General features: G+C 33.8%; 3 protein-coding genes across 4 annotated transcripts; 1 reads left to right on the top strand and 2 right to left on the bottom strand.

Moving 5' to 3' along the window:
- Window positions 1-7: 7 nt before the first annotated feature.
- Window positions 8-2,735, bottom strand: Cyca (cyclin A). Of its 2 annotated transcripts, none has more exons than XM_076790759.1 (6): window positions 2,281-2,735; window positions 1,580-2,053; window positions 1,258-1,481; window positions 510-714; window positions 178-425; window positions 8-102 (listed from the first exon to the last, which is right to left on the bottom strand). In XM_076790759.1, the coding sequence occupies exons 1-6, from the start codon at window positions 2,440-2,442 to the stop codon at window positions 21-23; spliced, it is 1,395 nt and encodes a 464-aa protein (XP_076646874.1). In that variant the 5' UTR covers window positions 2,443-2,735; the 3' UTR covers window positions 8-20. The 2 variants fall into 2 exon arrangements, with proteins under 2 accessions (XP_076646874.1, XP_076646873.1); XM_076790758.1 differs by having other exon boundaries at window positions 1,580-2,056; window positions 2,281-2,718.
- LOC143355695 (FMR1-interacting protein NUFIP1) lies at window positions 302-10,760 on the top strand. The gene is made up of 7 exons (XM_076790751.1): window positions 302-422; window positions 4,472-5,150; window positions 5,671-5,862; window positions 9,344-9,642; window positions 9,702-9,931; window positions 10,006-10,194; window positions 10,265-10,760. Exons 2-7 carry the CDS (start codon window positions 4,722-4,724, stop codon window positions 10,648-10,650), a joined length of 1,725 nt encoding a protein of 574 aa, XP_076646866.1. The 5' UTR covers window positions 302-422; window positions 4,472-4,721; the 3' UTR covers window positions 10,651-10,760.
- Window positions 10,744-15,790, bottom strand: L(1)g0020 (RNA cytidine acetyltransferase l(1)G0020). Its single transcript, XM_076790746.1, has 17 exons — window positions 15,574-15,790; window positions 15,176-15,439; window positions 14,941-15,099; window positions 14,629-14,865; window positions 14,348-14,552; window positions 14,157-14,278; window positions 13,945-14,081; window positions 13,565-13,849; window positions 13,414-13,495; window positions 12,961-13,077; window positions 12,690-12,866; window positions 12,462-12,609; window positions 12,232-12,376; window positions 11,901-12,112; window positions 11,658-11,830; window positions 11,329-11,577; window positions 10,744-11,024 (listed from the first exon to the last, which is right to left on the bottom strand). The coding sequence occupies exons 1-17, from the start codon at window positions 15,679-15,681 to the stop codon at window positions 10,794-10,796; spliced, it is 3,051 nt and encodes a 1,016-aa protein (XP_076646861.1). The 5' UTR covers window positions 15,682-15,790; the 3' UTR covers window positions 10,744-10,793.
- Between the last annotated feature and the right edge of the window lie 629 nt (window positions 15,791-16,419).

Raw genomic sequence — 16,419 nt, 5'->3', positions numbered from 1 at the left:
CTCTTAATGTCTGGTAAATATTAGGCATTATCTTCTTCGTCTTCGGAAGTCAATGTCACGTAATCAATACGTCGTGGTAATAGCAATGCTACATGTCCATATCTAGATAAAAATACACAATTGACTCTTGGTTGTAAAATATCATGAAATAAATCAATATTCAATTTTCAAACTCACTTGCTGCTTTTATATTTGTCCTGGATTGCTTGCTGTTGAATATTCAATGCATTGCAGAATGTTTTGTTCAAGTACATAATGCATTCTTTAAGATCTTTCAAACAGTATCCCGTTGCTAGCTCCAATTCGTGCGGCCACAACTCCTCCAGCAGTGTGTGTCGTGCAAGTGCCAATGCGGATGCAGCTAAGTGACTAGGCAAGAACTGCAGATACGGATCACCTTCCAGCATCGATAATTCGCATAAGTACTGAAAAATTGTACAAAAAAAAAAAGAAAGTAAAACATTGTAACACCACGACAATCGATCGATAATGAAAATTCGCTCACTCACCATCGCTAAAAATTTAATTTTTTCAGAAAGATTATTGCTAATACAATATTCCATAAGGAATGTAAGCGGTGTTTGAACAGTTAGATCAAAAGACAAAACCCTCAGGATTAAGTGCTCCATTCGTAGTACCTGTTTCTTCGAGTAGGTGTCATCTGTGATATATACAAATTCTCCAACGTCTGGTGGATAAATTTCCTCGTATTTTCTGTAATTAATAAGGCCGATGTAATGTACTGTTTCTCACAACAGAACATGTTCAAGTTACACAAGCCGGTTTTAGTCGAACTTTTATTTGTACCTAGGGCACACCCCTTTTGCAAAAACAATTAACGACATCTAACGTATAGTTCAAAATATTGTAAAAGATTGTGTTTTCATCAACGAAACAAGCCCGAATATTCCTTTTCAAACGAGATGGGAAAATGTTATGAATTTAAGAATTATTGTTAAATGACAAAAATCCAGAAACATGTATCCCCTATTTTTCCTACGTATCCGAATTTTCAAGATATTGCTTAAACAAATAGTGATATTTGAAATCTGTTTTCGCAGATCTAGTCCTTCTGAAAAAAATACACAACTTTGCCATTTAAACTATTCCTCTAGCTCTAATAGTTCCCAAGATATTCAATAAAATGTTTTTTTTTAGAACTCCTCTCACGAAAATTTCATTAAACTCGGCTTGTGTAGCTTAAATATGTTCTCTTGTTAGATTAGAAGAATGTGTTGAGGCAAAAACGTGTCTTACGCGGCGATAAACATAGCAGCTGTGCCAACAAGTTGTAATTTTGCTCTTACAACACTCATGTACGATAGGAAACGATCTATGTAGGAAACAGCTAAGTAGAGCGTTTCAGTTTGTAGTTGATATTCCTCGGCTACCTCAACAAGCCAATCAACAAGTATAGACCTCATGGAGTATGTAATGTCCGGTTGCTTCTTCATGTAACCTGGTTTTGGTCTATGTTGTGTCTAAAACAAGTATTGAAAATTGTAAACGATTATTTATATTTAAAAAAAATTGAATAACCATGTCAATGAACTCCATTATGGTTAATTGACTGCCATACCTCTGCAACACGTAAATATTGAAATATATCAGCCCTATATTCGTCCACATCGAAGAAGCTCTCTAGGTTTTCCTTCATTGAACACCTTCTTCTTTGTAATTCCTTCTCCAAGGAAGACGAGTAAGGAACAGATTTCTCCAAAGACATTGGACTATCATGGTGAAACATCTCTTCATCTTGCTTCTTCTGATGAATGTCTTGAATATTAGCTTTGCAAAATGCTTGCAAATTCGAAACGATCATAGGATTCACTTCCAATCTTGGCTTTTCTTTCTCAGACATAAGATCTTGTTTATTTTTCAGCTCTTTCTTGTCCCTCGTGTCTCTTAGTGCGACAGAAGTTTCTTCTTCTAGTTTATCCTCGTATACCTTGAACATAACTTCCTCCTTCTTCTCTTCATAGATTTTAAATGGTTCAAATTGCGTAGGAATAACTGCTTTTGTCTTGACATGTTTCTCATCTTTGTAAATTTCCTGCTAAAAAAGGAGCAAGATGAGCGAGAGACTCTGATGAATGTAACATGGAACGATTGTACTTTTTGCCCCCTGGTAAATAAGGGGAGCAACAAATAATTTCCGAAAATGTTTATTCTACGTTTTCTATGAGAATTCATGGTATTTAATCGAGAATGAAGCAGAGAAACGACGATTGTCCGAGTAGAAAAAACGCGGGAGGGAGGGCGAAAAAATGGTGTACCTACCACTTTCGAATTGCGATTGCAGTTATTGTGAATAACACCGAGGACTGCACGTTTCGATTGATGCAGTGTTTGAGATTGAAGAGGCACATGGATATTCTCTTTTCCACGGCGAATATCGACGATACGGTTTTCTTGGTCCTCGTGTACCCGAATCGTGGCCATTATTTGGATTTGAATTTTCTGCCAATGTTACACGTATATATATATATGTTAACAAGGCGTTTCTTCTTCCCAAGTTATTATTCCTCTTGTTTCAGACAATTAACATGCCCTTTCCTTGTTACAGCCAAGTCTAGTGTCCATACATGGCAAATCTAATTTCGGAGCTCCAAGCAACCGAACAAACTTCAGTTGCCGTTTGATTTCAAACAAACGTAACTTCAACAGCTGGCGATACGTTAGAAGCGTTGCTCGAATAGGCCAATGAAATGAGCACGTCTTTCGTAAACCGTGAGAACACCAATCAGATGCGCGACGTAACGATTCGTGTTCTTAAACTTTAAACGCATTCCCGGATATAGGCGGGTTCGCATGAAAGACGATTTTTCCTATATAATCACGTTGAAATTAGAAAATTTCAATACTTACGAGGATGAAATTTAGTTTTGAGATTCAAAAACATAATATTATAAAATAAAAGGATATTTTTTATACATTATAAAATCGTTATTGTGGGAAATCGAAATAGTTATTTATTCGGTTATTTCGGCTACAAAAATGCAAACTGATAAAGGAGCTATCTTTCATAACATACTTTATGGAGTAAGATAATTTAAAATTTTAAAAATACTATTGAATTCACATTGTACATTAATCATTTTTATTACGGCATTTTATAGTAATACCAGGGTAATACTTAATATAACTGTTCATTAAATCGCCCTGATAAATGCCAAAGCTTTGCCAAAGCATTTTGGAACGTCTCCTGCGACAAAATACTTAAATTGCTAGTTAATTACGTAATACTACTGTTTTGCCACGGTAAGGTGTTGCTGTATCATTTATTATAATATAGACACATTGAATAATTGATTACATTTCTTAAAGAAAGAATCGTGTATTAATATACCACAAGTAGTAATACGTAAAAATTGAATGAGCATTTCCCTTTAATGAATATCTAATTGTAGTATTATACAGGGTATCCCAAAAATGTTGTATTTCCTTGAAAGGGGTGGTTCCTAAGATCATTTGAAGTAATTTTTTCCTTTACGAAAATATTCTTCGCGGCTTTGTACAGGAGTTATTCACAAAAAACACGGACCAATCAGGGCGCGGCTACAGCGGACGAATTACGGTTCAGTCAACGGCAACGGCACGCTCAGCGGGACCTATTGCCGAGTCGGAATCCATTTGCTATAGCCGCGCTCTGATTGGTCCGTGTTCTTTGTTAATAACTCGAAAACAAAGTGTTTCGGCGCGAATTGGCACAGGAAAAAGATGTTTAGAATTACCTCAAGAATCACTCCTTCCTTTTCCCTACACTCTTCTTGGGACACGAAACGAACTCTTTTAGAGTTCGTCTCAGTATAGTGATGGGCATTATCGACTAAATTCAACTATCGACTAATTACTATTTAGTTACTACATACTATCGAATATTTAGTCGATAGTTTTTAGTTGACTGAAATTTCGTTTTAGTGGTTACGTCTAGATTGCGGGCTATAGTCTATGTCTACGTATATCTCATATATAGTTTATATCGCATAAATAGCAATAAGATTTTAACATCTGATATGAATTAAAGTATTGAAATATCTATTACATATTTCATTACTTGCATATTTGCACGTCCTGTCATAATCATGTATTTCTAACCTTTTCGTTTCATCGTGCGACACTGACATTTGAAATTTCAAGATGGCGACGTGTAAAACAGTCAACTGAAAATAGTAACCCAACCACTACTAAATTCAGTCGATAGTTTAAAAAATCAGTCGACTGAAAATAGTAGTTGGCTACTATCGATTTAGTCGATAGTTTTTAGTCGATGGTGCCCATCACTATCTCAGTAATTCGTATTCTTGAAAACCCACCTTGAGGTTTTAAATTATAACCATTATGACCATAGAGTACGTCTGGTAACTCGTACAAGTTGCAAATTTGGCCGTCTTGAAACGCGTTAGACTATGACCGTAGCTCAAGCTCTGTGATCTGTGCTGTTTGCGGTGTCGTACGCTTACATTCACAGAAATCCGTAATGTTTTCACGATATCTACGTCAACAATCGACGCCGCGATTCGTTTTGCACTGAGATCCGGTGAGGATCAAACTGATAAACCTGAAGTTTTAGTTCCGGAAGAGGTATTTCGCGTCCAAACAGTTCGTGAAGTTTTGCATTTATTAACCTTGTGACGGAAGTTTCGGACTTGGCGGTACATTGAGCGTCGCTCGTCCAGAGATACGGAAGCGGTTCGGTAGGGTCAGTCTCAGAGATAATCATGAGTCCATTAAATCGGGGACCTCTGCTAGGGCCGAGAGTGCCTCCAGCTGGCATACGACCTCCTCCACCTCCAAGATTCGGCGGCAGGCTTCCACCTCCCGGTTTACCTCCGAGGATGCCACCACCACCCATGAGTCCTGTTTTCGGCCCCATGAGACAAAGACTGCCACCACCACCGAGACCAGGTGGTGTGAATCGACCCAGTGGGCCCATGCCGTTGTTCGGTCCAAGAGTCAGGGGTATGGCTCCGATGGTTCCACCGATGGGTCTCCGGGCTGCTGGACCCAGAGGCCCACCTATGCGTCCCTGGTCCAGAAGAGGATTGCCACCTCAAATTTTACCACATATGAGACCGCGCTTCTCCATAGGGAATGGCAACGCTAAAGGCAAGGCGCTAAATAACGTGAAGAAAGTAAGCAAGCTAGAAGTAAGTATGAGTTTTTAATGTTTTATAATGTATAGTCCGTGCCTCGCAAGAAGTCGTGGTGGCAAAGCAGCTCCTCGCTCACTCCGCTTATCCCCATTGCTGACGCTCCAGTAGTCCCAATATTTAGGGTTTGATGTCACATGCTACATATGTACTATGTGCCACTGCTTTAGCCAATATTTTGGCTAGAGCTAAAAATCTGTATGAAACAAGGTGTCTCCCTCCAATCTGGTCTAATCGGCTGACCACTGTACCGAATTCCTTGCAAGGGACTTCTTGTGAGGCACGGGGAGTACTTATAGTATGTAAGTCATAGCTTAAGTGTATTTATCTTAGCGAATGGAATTTTAAATATAAGCAAATTTCATGTTAATATGTAAAACATAATTTAGCGGATTAATGACGCCATTATAAAGAAGTAGCTCTTTCAAATTGATATTTAATAAAAGGTATTTGAGAATTTCATTTATATTGTAAAGTTTGTAAGTATAAGCTCTGACAAGACAATATTATTATTTAGGAATTAGAGCTAAAGAAGCCATGGATGACCGACGAAATTCGCAGCGAAATACAAAAGAAAAATAAGCTTTATGCGAAGGCGAAAAAGAACAAAGATGCAAAAGAATGGGAAGAGTTCAAAGATTTGAGGAACAAAGTCACCAGGATGATCAGAGAAGCTAAAAATGATTATCTTGCGAAACATCCGGAACAGGTACATTTTTTCATTTAATTTTTACAGACAGAGCATAAGTTAATGCTTTCTTTTTCTTAAACTAACAGTTCCACGAATAAACTGAGTTCTTTTTTCACACTAATAATCGAAAATATGATTTCTGGTATACTTTGGAAAAGATATTAATTGAAAAGTATGTCTTATGAAAAGTAATGAATGATCATAAAATTCATTTATGATCATAATTTGACATACTGCAATTAAAAAAGTAATACATCTACAATCTTCTATTTGCGTAAAAGCATTGTTAATGTATGTAACAAGGAGCAAAAGTGTTTATACACGGAATATGTAAATAGATAATTTATATTTTTTGTGCCAATTGCTAGATATCTAGTTTTACAACAGTTATAGAAGTTTTAATTGCCATTCCATTTTTGAGTTGTTCATAGTTTAAAAACAAAGCCTCTCAATTTTTGTTGTATTTGCCTGTGTAAAAATATTTCTTAAAATATTTACCACATATGGTTAAACTCCTTGTATATTAATGTAAATTTAGAAAACATAATTTTTCTTACCTTCAGATTCTAACGGTATAGATACTTCTGCTCCTAATAGTATTACAATTTCTTATTGTATACCTTGGAATTTATATTAAATGCCAATTGTAGGTTCATTGAATCGGTAATTTCAATATAAAGTTACGATATTGCATTCTATTGCTTTTAATAAATATTTGTTTACGTTGCACAACCATTGTTACTAATATAGACAAATATATATATAAATAAAGTAGACCACCCTGTACAATCAAATAAAATATAATTGTACGAATTTTTTATATAATTAATATCTTCTCCTTAAATTTCTCTATTGCTTGTTTATATTAACATATCGATTAAGGTCTGTGATTGGTGTATCATAGGCACAGTAATATACCCTCTCTATTTCTTTTAGCTATTTGCAGTAAGTATTCAAAAATATTTTCTAAAGTTTAAGAATATTCTATACTCAATAGTAATTTCTTGTATAAGATTTTTATTTAGAAGTTCGTTATTATGTGTTCGTTTTCATAAAATGATTGATACAAAGCTAGGAATTATGTTATACTTAATTAAGTAAGTAAACCATACAAATAATTAAGTAAGTTGTCAATAATCTATTTTTTCCAATTTTTTAATTTACCACCATATTCGATCGTATTGTAAAACCTGGTATATCCTTTCATTTTAATTGTTATTATTTCGAGTTAAATATTTTTAGTGAAGTCACATTTTTATCATTATCGATGTTGTATCTTCTGTAATTTATATAATTCCTACTTATAATAAGTATTTCTTGCACCGGTATATTTAATTGGCATTATGTACTTAATCTGACACTATTCCAGTTGACAAATTGCTTTGATTACAGGGTGGTCAAAAAACTGATGATAAGAATACGATTGAATCCGAGGGTGTTCAGAAAACTGAGAATGCGACTGAGCAATCAGAACAAACGGAGCTAACGGAGGAGAACCAGCCTTCCAGCGAACAGGCACAGTCTTAAGCTTCAGGCTACTCCTCCTATAAAGAATTGAACATTTGAAATTACATACACAAGTATTCTGTTTTCAAACTTCAGAACGATTTGATTATTTCTTACGTTTGTGCAGTATGTTGATAATACTGCCCATTGAAGATATTTGTATCATTTCTTTCAATTATCGAGAAACGAAATTGTATTATCCGCTTTCTGTCATTTGTAAAATATCATTACATTGCAATATAAGTTCTTTTTATCTTTTTCTCTCTCTCTCTTCTCTTCTCTTCTCTTCTTTTCTCTTAGCATTTATAATATAAGTGCATGCCAATTAAACTGTCGTAATGAATTAGTTTTGAAAGAATAGAATTTAATTAATCTTTGAATAACCGATAATTCTATCGTTTCTTTGTTCACACTATATAACGAAGGAAAACTGAAACTGTTTTGTGTCCTTTTAACTCATTGGTACACGCTTACGAATGTAAAATTTTGTATATTTCTTATTTTACATAGTTTCACGAATAGTAGTATTAGACGTTTATCATTTGTTCTTCATCATATACATTAGGAACTGGCCTCTAGCAGCTCTTTCTTGTGAAGCTCTTGAATTGTTCTGTGGCCAGTATACAGTGCTGCGAGCTATAACACTCCTTATTGTAAATTTTTGTCTGAAAATTAATTTTCGAAATTATTGGTTGATACATTTTTCAGAATGCATTGTGTGGCAATGTAAAATCAAGATTCGTCCGGTAGACTTAAAATTAAATGCCTTTCCAGACATAGCTTGTGGCTCTGTATTCGAATATTACAATTTTGTAATTGTTTGTTAGTATGTGTCGTAGTATCGAGTACAGTTTATTAATTTCAATAATATATGACTTCCATAAAAGAAATCCAGGATAACAAAAATAAATTTGTAATTAAGATATGCGTATTGTAAGAATAAATCGTATTTCTATAAGTTCTAAATCTGGTGTCCCCGATTACTCTGTGATCCATTTAAGTAACAGCAATTAAGCACATGGCGTCGAATAATCGTTCTGAAATATGAAAATGATCTCTTTGGATTTGACCTATAAAAGAACCGTTCATGCAAGATGTACATACATACTGTCTTCCTAAAATTTTGTATCGATCAGATACATCCTGTGGCACACAGTGCAAAATTAACAAGTGCTAGATTTAATCAATACTATATATGCAATAAGTCAATTCTACTGAATGTGCATTATTAGTTGTATTAGTTTCTTTCAAAATAATTTACAGCTAGAATTCAATACATACTTTAAGGTCTACTATATTTTCAATTATATCTTTTCTTTTACAATTCACATTTGTATTTTTTAAATTGTAATACACACTATACACTGTACGTTGTGTTCGAAAAAGAAAATTTTCATCAACGATAGACAAATTGAGCATCGATGTTCAAGAAAATAGACGGAAAAATCTGCGTTTGTATCAGTTCTCTCAACGTGAAGACTGAATTTCTGAATACCCTGGAAAAACATTTAAATGTGTAACATATTATGAAGTATATAAGTACACAAGTAATCATCATTTCATGTATATACACATGTTACATATATATATGTTCTATTTTGTATTATAAATGTTATTTATATTTATGCAACTCTGAAAAAATACTTCTACAACTCCACGAACAAGGAAACATATTTTGATTTTGGGAAGAAGGCAATCTTTGTTAAAAAAAAATTATACTATTTCCTCTCGTAAAGAAGTTCTCTGTGTATTAGTTTTACATTAACGCACCCGAGAGAAAATATTTTAAAAGTGTATTATTCCTTAATAGTAGTAAATAATAAGTTCTGCAACGTCGATAGATATTACAAAACTTTAAAGGATAAAGGTATGATATAGAAATTGTTAAAAATTAATGGAATATTCAGTGTTAATGGTCACGTAATAAGAAGTATTTTTGCATTGAAACACAGTGTGCATAATGTACAAGAATATTCGAAGTTACCGTTTTTAGGCTCATCTTTATCCAAGCGATGAAGAGCCATACGATCAGAGAGACGAACATTATACCAGTTCGGAGGAGTATGAGTCGTATTATTGCGAATTGTGTGACAGAGATTTTCCATCGGAGGATGGTCTTTCGGAACATAAAAATGAACATAGAGTTTGTGGTATCGATGGGTGTACTTTTTCTGCTCACCCATTGCTTGTTGAGAAACACATCACCATGCAGCACAATAGTGGTTTATATCATAGGATAAAAAATGTGTCGAGTCCCGAAGACATTGAAAAATGGATAACCGAAAGGAAAAAGTAAGTTGTATTATTAAAATAGAAATCTTTGCAGATGTAACTGTTGACTAGTATTACAGGAGGTATCCTACGAAAGCCAATGTAGAATTACGAAGAGCAGAAGAAATGGAGAAATCGCAAAGAGGAGAGATAATTAAACAAAAGGTAGATGTTACAAAACGAAAGAAACAGAAATCGTCTCGGTTTCAAAATAGGAAACGAACAATGTCGAAACCATCTACACAAATACATTGTGATATTGTGCAAGAACAGAAATTGTATAGAGGTTTAAAAGAATTTCCTGGAACATGTAAATATTTAATCATTAAATTTATTATTTTTTTCTCTCATTCAATTGTAGTTTTACATAACTGAACATTTCAGTAACTTTACGAAATACAGAGTTAAAAGAGGAGAATGAATCTGATTACAAAATTGTGGATGACGAGTGCGAGGAAAATGTTAATTTTATTTCTGACGAAGAAGAAGCATCAGATCCTTTGATCAAACCGGTTATCAATACTTCTAGTTTGCCTACTTTGGTAGCAGATTATGGGAGTGCATCCGATGAAAGTGAGTATAAACATTAATTTTTGATAGATTAGTGGTGTTTGATACTATGCATTGCAAATAATATTTTTAGGTGATTCACCTGAAGAAGTACCAATTAAAAGAGTAAGAATCGAGGATGGTATTGTAGAAGAAAGTAGTATTAAAAAGGACGAAGCACAAAATAATAGCGAAGTTGTTAATAATGTGAAAGCAATCACAGATGTACAGCAATGTTTAAATGCAGCGTCCCAAGAAAATTCAAATACTAAGAACGCAACAATTTCGAAACACAAACAGAAAGAAAATAAAAAGTCAAATCAGCATTCAAAAGTTACAGACCAGAGAACAATTGTAAAGAAAAAGCAACCGTATACCTCGCAATTATTAGAAAGATTGCTTTCGCGATCTATCCAACACGAAAGGAATTTAATTTGCCAATGTATAAAATATATAGTGGATAATAACTTTTTTGAGTAACATTAAATTAATATGTGACAAACACTGAACTAGATACCTCGATTTTGTATTGTTTCTTAATTAAAAGGTGAATAAACAGTTCAAGGCATAATAATCGATTTATTATTTATTTGTTTGGTTATATTTAAAATACTTTACACTCGTCAAGTCTTAAAAGAATGTCTTTTTCTCTTTTTAGACGGCTTCTTTTGAATTTCTAAGGCACTGTCATCTTCTGATATTTTTTTCTCGCTGCTTTTTATTGATATGAGATTTTTACTCTTCGTTCCGGAAAGAGCATCCTTCCACTCAACTTCCGAGCCTTTAATGGCGTATTGATCTAAATTTTCCTTTTTCAATTTTTCCAGTTCAGCTTTCTGCTTTGTTTTTAATTCCTGGAGGAAATAATTAAAAATGTTAGGTAAGATATAATCTTATAAATGCAATAGTCGCTCAATAAGCGAGCTCTTTAACACTAGGATCACGTTCTAATATTTTTAATTTACGATTATTGAAATTGTGTAGATGCATCCGTGAGGAACTATTCAACAAATTTATTTATTTGGTTATGTATTATTAAAAAATAAAAAAAATTTGGATAGACACGTTCTCATTATTTTTATAAAGTAATGTAAAATAGTCCCTTTTAGTGCTTCGTAAAGCTAATATTAAGAAAACAAGAAGAAAAGATTACTGAACCTTAGCTGCAGTTTCTAATTCATCGTGTAAGCTCTTTCCGTTAACAGGATTAAGTTGCACACTCTCAGTGTTGAGTTCCTTCCTCATCATAGTATTTTCAATAAAGTTCTCGGCAATCCCGTTTAGGTACTGTACACATTTGCGTATAATTCGATTAAACAGACCAAGCAGTTGCGAAGACGGTAAATCCAGTTCTTCTGCCAATTTGTCGACAGTTTTATGTTGCAAACCTAGTCCCAGTAATATAGCCTGAAAATAAGGACATTATTTTTCACTGGAAACAACGTGAGATTTAAATTGATATCGATTTATTAGAAAAATAATATTACCGATTGCACTGCCGATAGATGAGTATCGCCCATCATGTTCAAAAAGTATAATCGAGCTAGCGGTGGCAATAGATCCATTATCAAATGATAGTCTGCCATGTTGTTACTATACATGGCTAAACGTTTTAAATCGTACGATGTAAAATATACATCCAGTGTTTCTTTGTTTAAGGCTATAAAAATAGAAATGAATTATTTTTAAAAATAATCTGATGCACTAGAAATAAATGAAGATATACTGACTAGTAACTCCTAGAGTAATTGTTTTGTTCATTAGTATGCTCAGTGCCAATGAAGATTGGTATTCATTGAACGAGAAAGATAGTAGTGTAATAAATCGTCGTCGAAAATCTTTCCAATAATCTTGCAGCCACCTAACATCGTCTTGTTGTTCAGAACTGAGTTTGTACAACATTATGCAAGAATGTTCACCCGTTATATCGTTCGCAGTTTGTCTAAAAAGAAGTGAAAACACAATTATCTATTCCTGCTGCACATAAGAGAGTATCAGGTCTTTAACGCGTCCCGTAAACCTAGTGTTAACAAACGGAACGTTATAAGCACCAATACGAACCTCAAATAGACAGGCATAAAACTAGCCCGTTTCCAAAATTTCAATAATGGCTCAGTAACACCGAAAGACACACCTAAGTAATCCAAACTTTCCGGGCGTCTTTCACTCAGCTTCAGAAGGAGTGGCGGTAGAGAGGCTCGAGGTTCTGAAAGATACAACTATATCAATGATACGATACATAAACAAATTTTGCTTTAAAATTTTATTTTAAGCACAATGAACGTATTTACCAATCCTCTCGTCAAGTAAACTGACTTCTTCGTCTTGCACTTTAGAGATTTCTGTAGCAGGCGTTTCTGAAGTCGTTTCGTTGATATTAAGTATCTTCATTTCATAGTACTGTTTTAATAATTCCAATGCTCGACTGCCATATCCCATCTGCAGCAATTATTGATTATAAATAATGTCGCTTTAAATATTTTATACAATTAAATTGCGAAAGTGATCGATTAATTTACCCCGTGGTAATCGGGATGCGTAGCAATGCGAACGATACGTGCACCCGCTAACGATGGAAAATCCTGATCTTGATATTGTTGCGCTACAGTCCACGGTATAAGATCACCGGCTGCCCTCCGTCCACGCACGAGTCCATCATTTATGGTGTTCTTACTCACTTCACCTTCTAAGCAAATCTATGTATTACAGAAATATTAGAACTGCAACAAGTAGTCAAGTTACTTAAATTTATGCAAACTAATTATAACTTGTAACATCTTCTATGCTTACTTGAATTACTACTAATATTTCTGGCAACGTTTTCTTGTTCGAGTCCACTGGACCCAAAAGACAGAACAGATGATGCGCTGGAGCATCGGACATCATTTGCAAGTCATTCGGACTGTTCTAAAAAAATTTTCCATATTCAACACTTATAATATACTTATTACTAGACTGCAGGTTTTATGCATTTATGACAAAAACTAGTAGATATAATTTAGAACTGAACTTTTTTATTTGGCTTCTAGTATTCACAATTGATGCAGACCATTTTTATTTTACATTGATTGCAAGCCAAAGAAAAATTTGTCTTTTTTCGATTATTTTATTAAGCTGAAATCAATATATCGATATCCTTAAATCTTTTTAATATGTCCACTGCTTTAAACTTTACGTGCCCATTTTTGTCATAAACGCATACAATCTGCAGTCTACTTACTAGTATATAATAATAATATTTACTTTGTAATGAGAAGCAACGTAGAGAGCCACTAGTCTCTGTAAAAATAATTCGGACGCTTTGTGGTACGAAAATAGAGTGTCTCTAGAAAAAGAATCCAATGTATTAAAACATTTTGGAAATATTTACTTGCAATTAGTTTAAGTGAAGTACCTATTTATATAATACAACTGACACAAGTCAGGAGGTGGGCATCCAGACAATATGGACGTATTTGTAGTAGCATTTAAGCACAATAAATCGCATAGCCATTGCTCGACAGAATCTCCTGGTTTGTAACGAATAGACTCTTCGAGAGTAAGTTCGTGTAGCTGTCTTCCGATAATGGTCTTTTCATTCTGCTGCTTATCAAGTTTTTCATTCCTATTAGAACCAACCGTTTGACTACGTAATTGTTGCAATAATTTCAGTGACAACGATCTACCTGTACCCTCGTATCTGTTCAAAGGGAATCGTGTACATAAGAACAATAGTATATTCTATGATAAAAGTATTTGATAGGAATTAATTGATGTAGGAAACATCGTGTTTACCCATTGATAGTCGATGCAAGAAATACTAAATAAGGACCGAGCATAGCTTTTACATAAGGGAGAGGTATCGCAGCAGCCTCGTCAATTACAAGTAGTTCAGCTTGAGTTAATTTATGTGCATCGGTTGGATGAATGTACTGAAAAAAAGATTAATTTAATATTCATTGTAAAATTAATGTTCCAGTCAATTTCAGTATAGATAAAGAACATACCTGAACCGTTTGCCTGTGATCCCGAAAGACATTTACACGCACAGTGGCTTTATTGAATTCAGGATTTGTTGATTGCACTAGTCCGTAATCAAGGTGTTCCTGATATCCAAGTGCATCAAAGCCTAAAGACGATAAAAAAATTTACTACACGGGCAAACATTATGCATTATTCTGTTTATATAATAATTTACCTTTAAAAACGAACTCAAATAGGGTATTTAAATTCTCTGGGCTTGGACTAGAAATATAAATGTTCGAGTAACCAAAAGTTATTGCACCAGCAATAGCTAATCCCAATGCTGCAGATTTTCCACGTCCTCTAGCAGCAGTCAGAGAAACAGTGGATCTTAATGTTTTCTCTGATATACATTCGATAAATTTAAGAAGTGCTTTTGCCTGAAAGGTTCATTTCAATTATATTTGTTATTAAATACTAATACTTACTAGCTACTTTTAATGTATTTCAACCAACCTGATCAATTGTCTTGCAACAATTAACAAGAGAAGAAATAGGTTGTGTGTCTTTCAAGTTTTCTTTCAGAGCATCCAATTCTGCATGCTCTTCAGAATTAGGTAATTTTTGGGCAGGTTCAATTTTCAAATTATGAGATGATAGAGGTAGTACATTTAACTGATCATCAACAACTAGACACCTTTTACACGATGCTAGTGACAATAGAAATCGTTCATTGAAGCGACCCACAACATTCTGCAATAGATTGAAATAATGAAGTCACTATAGAAAGTAACTATTCAATTAATGAAATGAATATAAATGATATACTTGATGTGCTTCTGTGCGAAATCTTTGATGAACATCCATATTCATCGTGTATAGTTGCTTCAGTGAATTCACAGATTGTAAAAGGAATACAATGATTCCTCCTCCCTCTATGGTTTCAATAGTGCGTGCTAGTAAATTTGGAGTAATTGCTTCAAAGTCCTAAACAATACCAACCAGATAATGAGTAAATAAAACAGATATAAAATGCAGTAGAATACCAAACTTAAAGTCTCACTTGTAAAACACACATGCCATAGGTGTTTCCTAATATTTTATGCGTTTCGTGATAATAACAATAACGTATGTTAGTAGACACAACAAACAATTCAAATGGATCATCTTCATTGACATCCAGCTTTCCAGATTTAACTTTCTTCTGCAGGGACTTCATTTTCTTCTTTCTGTGACTGCTGAACCCTAATTCCTTTTTGTAACACCAAAGCAGGGACGGTCTAGCTTTGATGACAGTCTTCGATAACATGTGATGCAGTAAAACAACCTGTAGAGAATACAATTTTTGAATTCTGTTTATAATAAGTGAGCAAAGCAAATTATTCAATTGTTGCCCATTGTAATCTAAATTCTAATCTATTTAATTGGAATGAATATTTCACTTTAAAAAATTTTACTCACTTGGTCCCTTGCTTTTTCACCGATAACAATAAACATTGTTCTGTGTCCAGTGGCAACACCATTTTCGATTAAAACGCGAATGCGATTATCTATCTTTTTGCGTACCATGTTTAAAACAAATCGTTCTGTTTAACCTCAAAAACGTGCACGCTGCATGTAGCCACTGTCTATCAAATATGATCAAATACTATCAAAGTGCGTGCGTGTGTACTGTGTATGAAAGTTATATAGGTGCATTTCGTTCAACGTGTATACAATTCACAAATGCACACACAACTCACAGGGATCTTTCAAGAGTAGTCCGACAAAAATGGCGCCAATTTTAAAAACTCATTTAAATTTTATTTCTCGTTTATCATGAAGTCACAGATACTTTATAATATAAATAATAGATATAGGAACTATGAAATAATTCTTCACAATTGTACAATAATAAATACTTCTTTTCCATATTCTTTTATTTAAAACGTCAGATATGTTGTCACAACGAAATTATAAATTTGTTATTATACATACAACATACATATTTCTAATTAATGTCAACCACGGAATATACATTCATTCTTTATACAAACTACCATTTCTTTGTGTGTGTAATTTTTCAATCTTAGTTGTAGCTTGTCTTATGGAAACAATCTAGAATAAGATTTATCAATTGTTTAAGTACTCATGGTGAATGAGTTTCGCTTGATTCACATCAAGTGTTATAACAATATATTTTATTGATCCAGAGAATAGTATTAAGTAGAAATTAGTAAAAGTATCTACAAATATATTAAAAGATTTTAATAATAATCATCAAAATATCATATGATTTACAGGAAGATACATATATATTCGCTATTA

Source organism: Halictus rubicundus, chromosome 7, assembly GCF_050948215.1.
Source record: "Halictus rubicundus isolate RS-2024b chromosome 7, iyHalRubi1_principal, whole genome shotgun sequence".
Lineage (NCBI taxonomy): Eukaryota > Metazoa > Arthropoda > Insecta > Hymenoptera > Halictidae > Halictus > Halictus rubicundus.
Note: the sequence above shows the minus strand (reverse complement) of the source record. Positions and strands in the feature narration are given on the sequence as shown.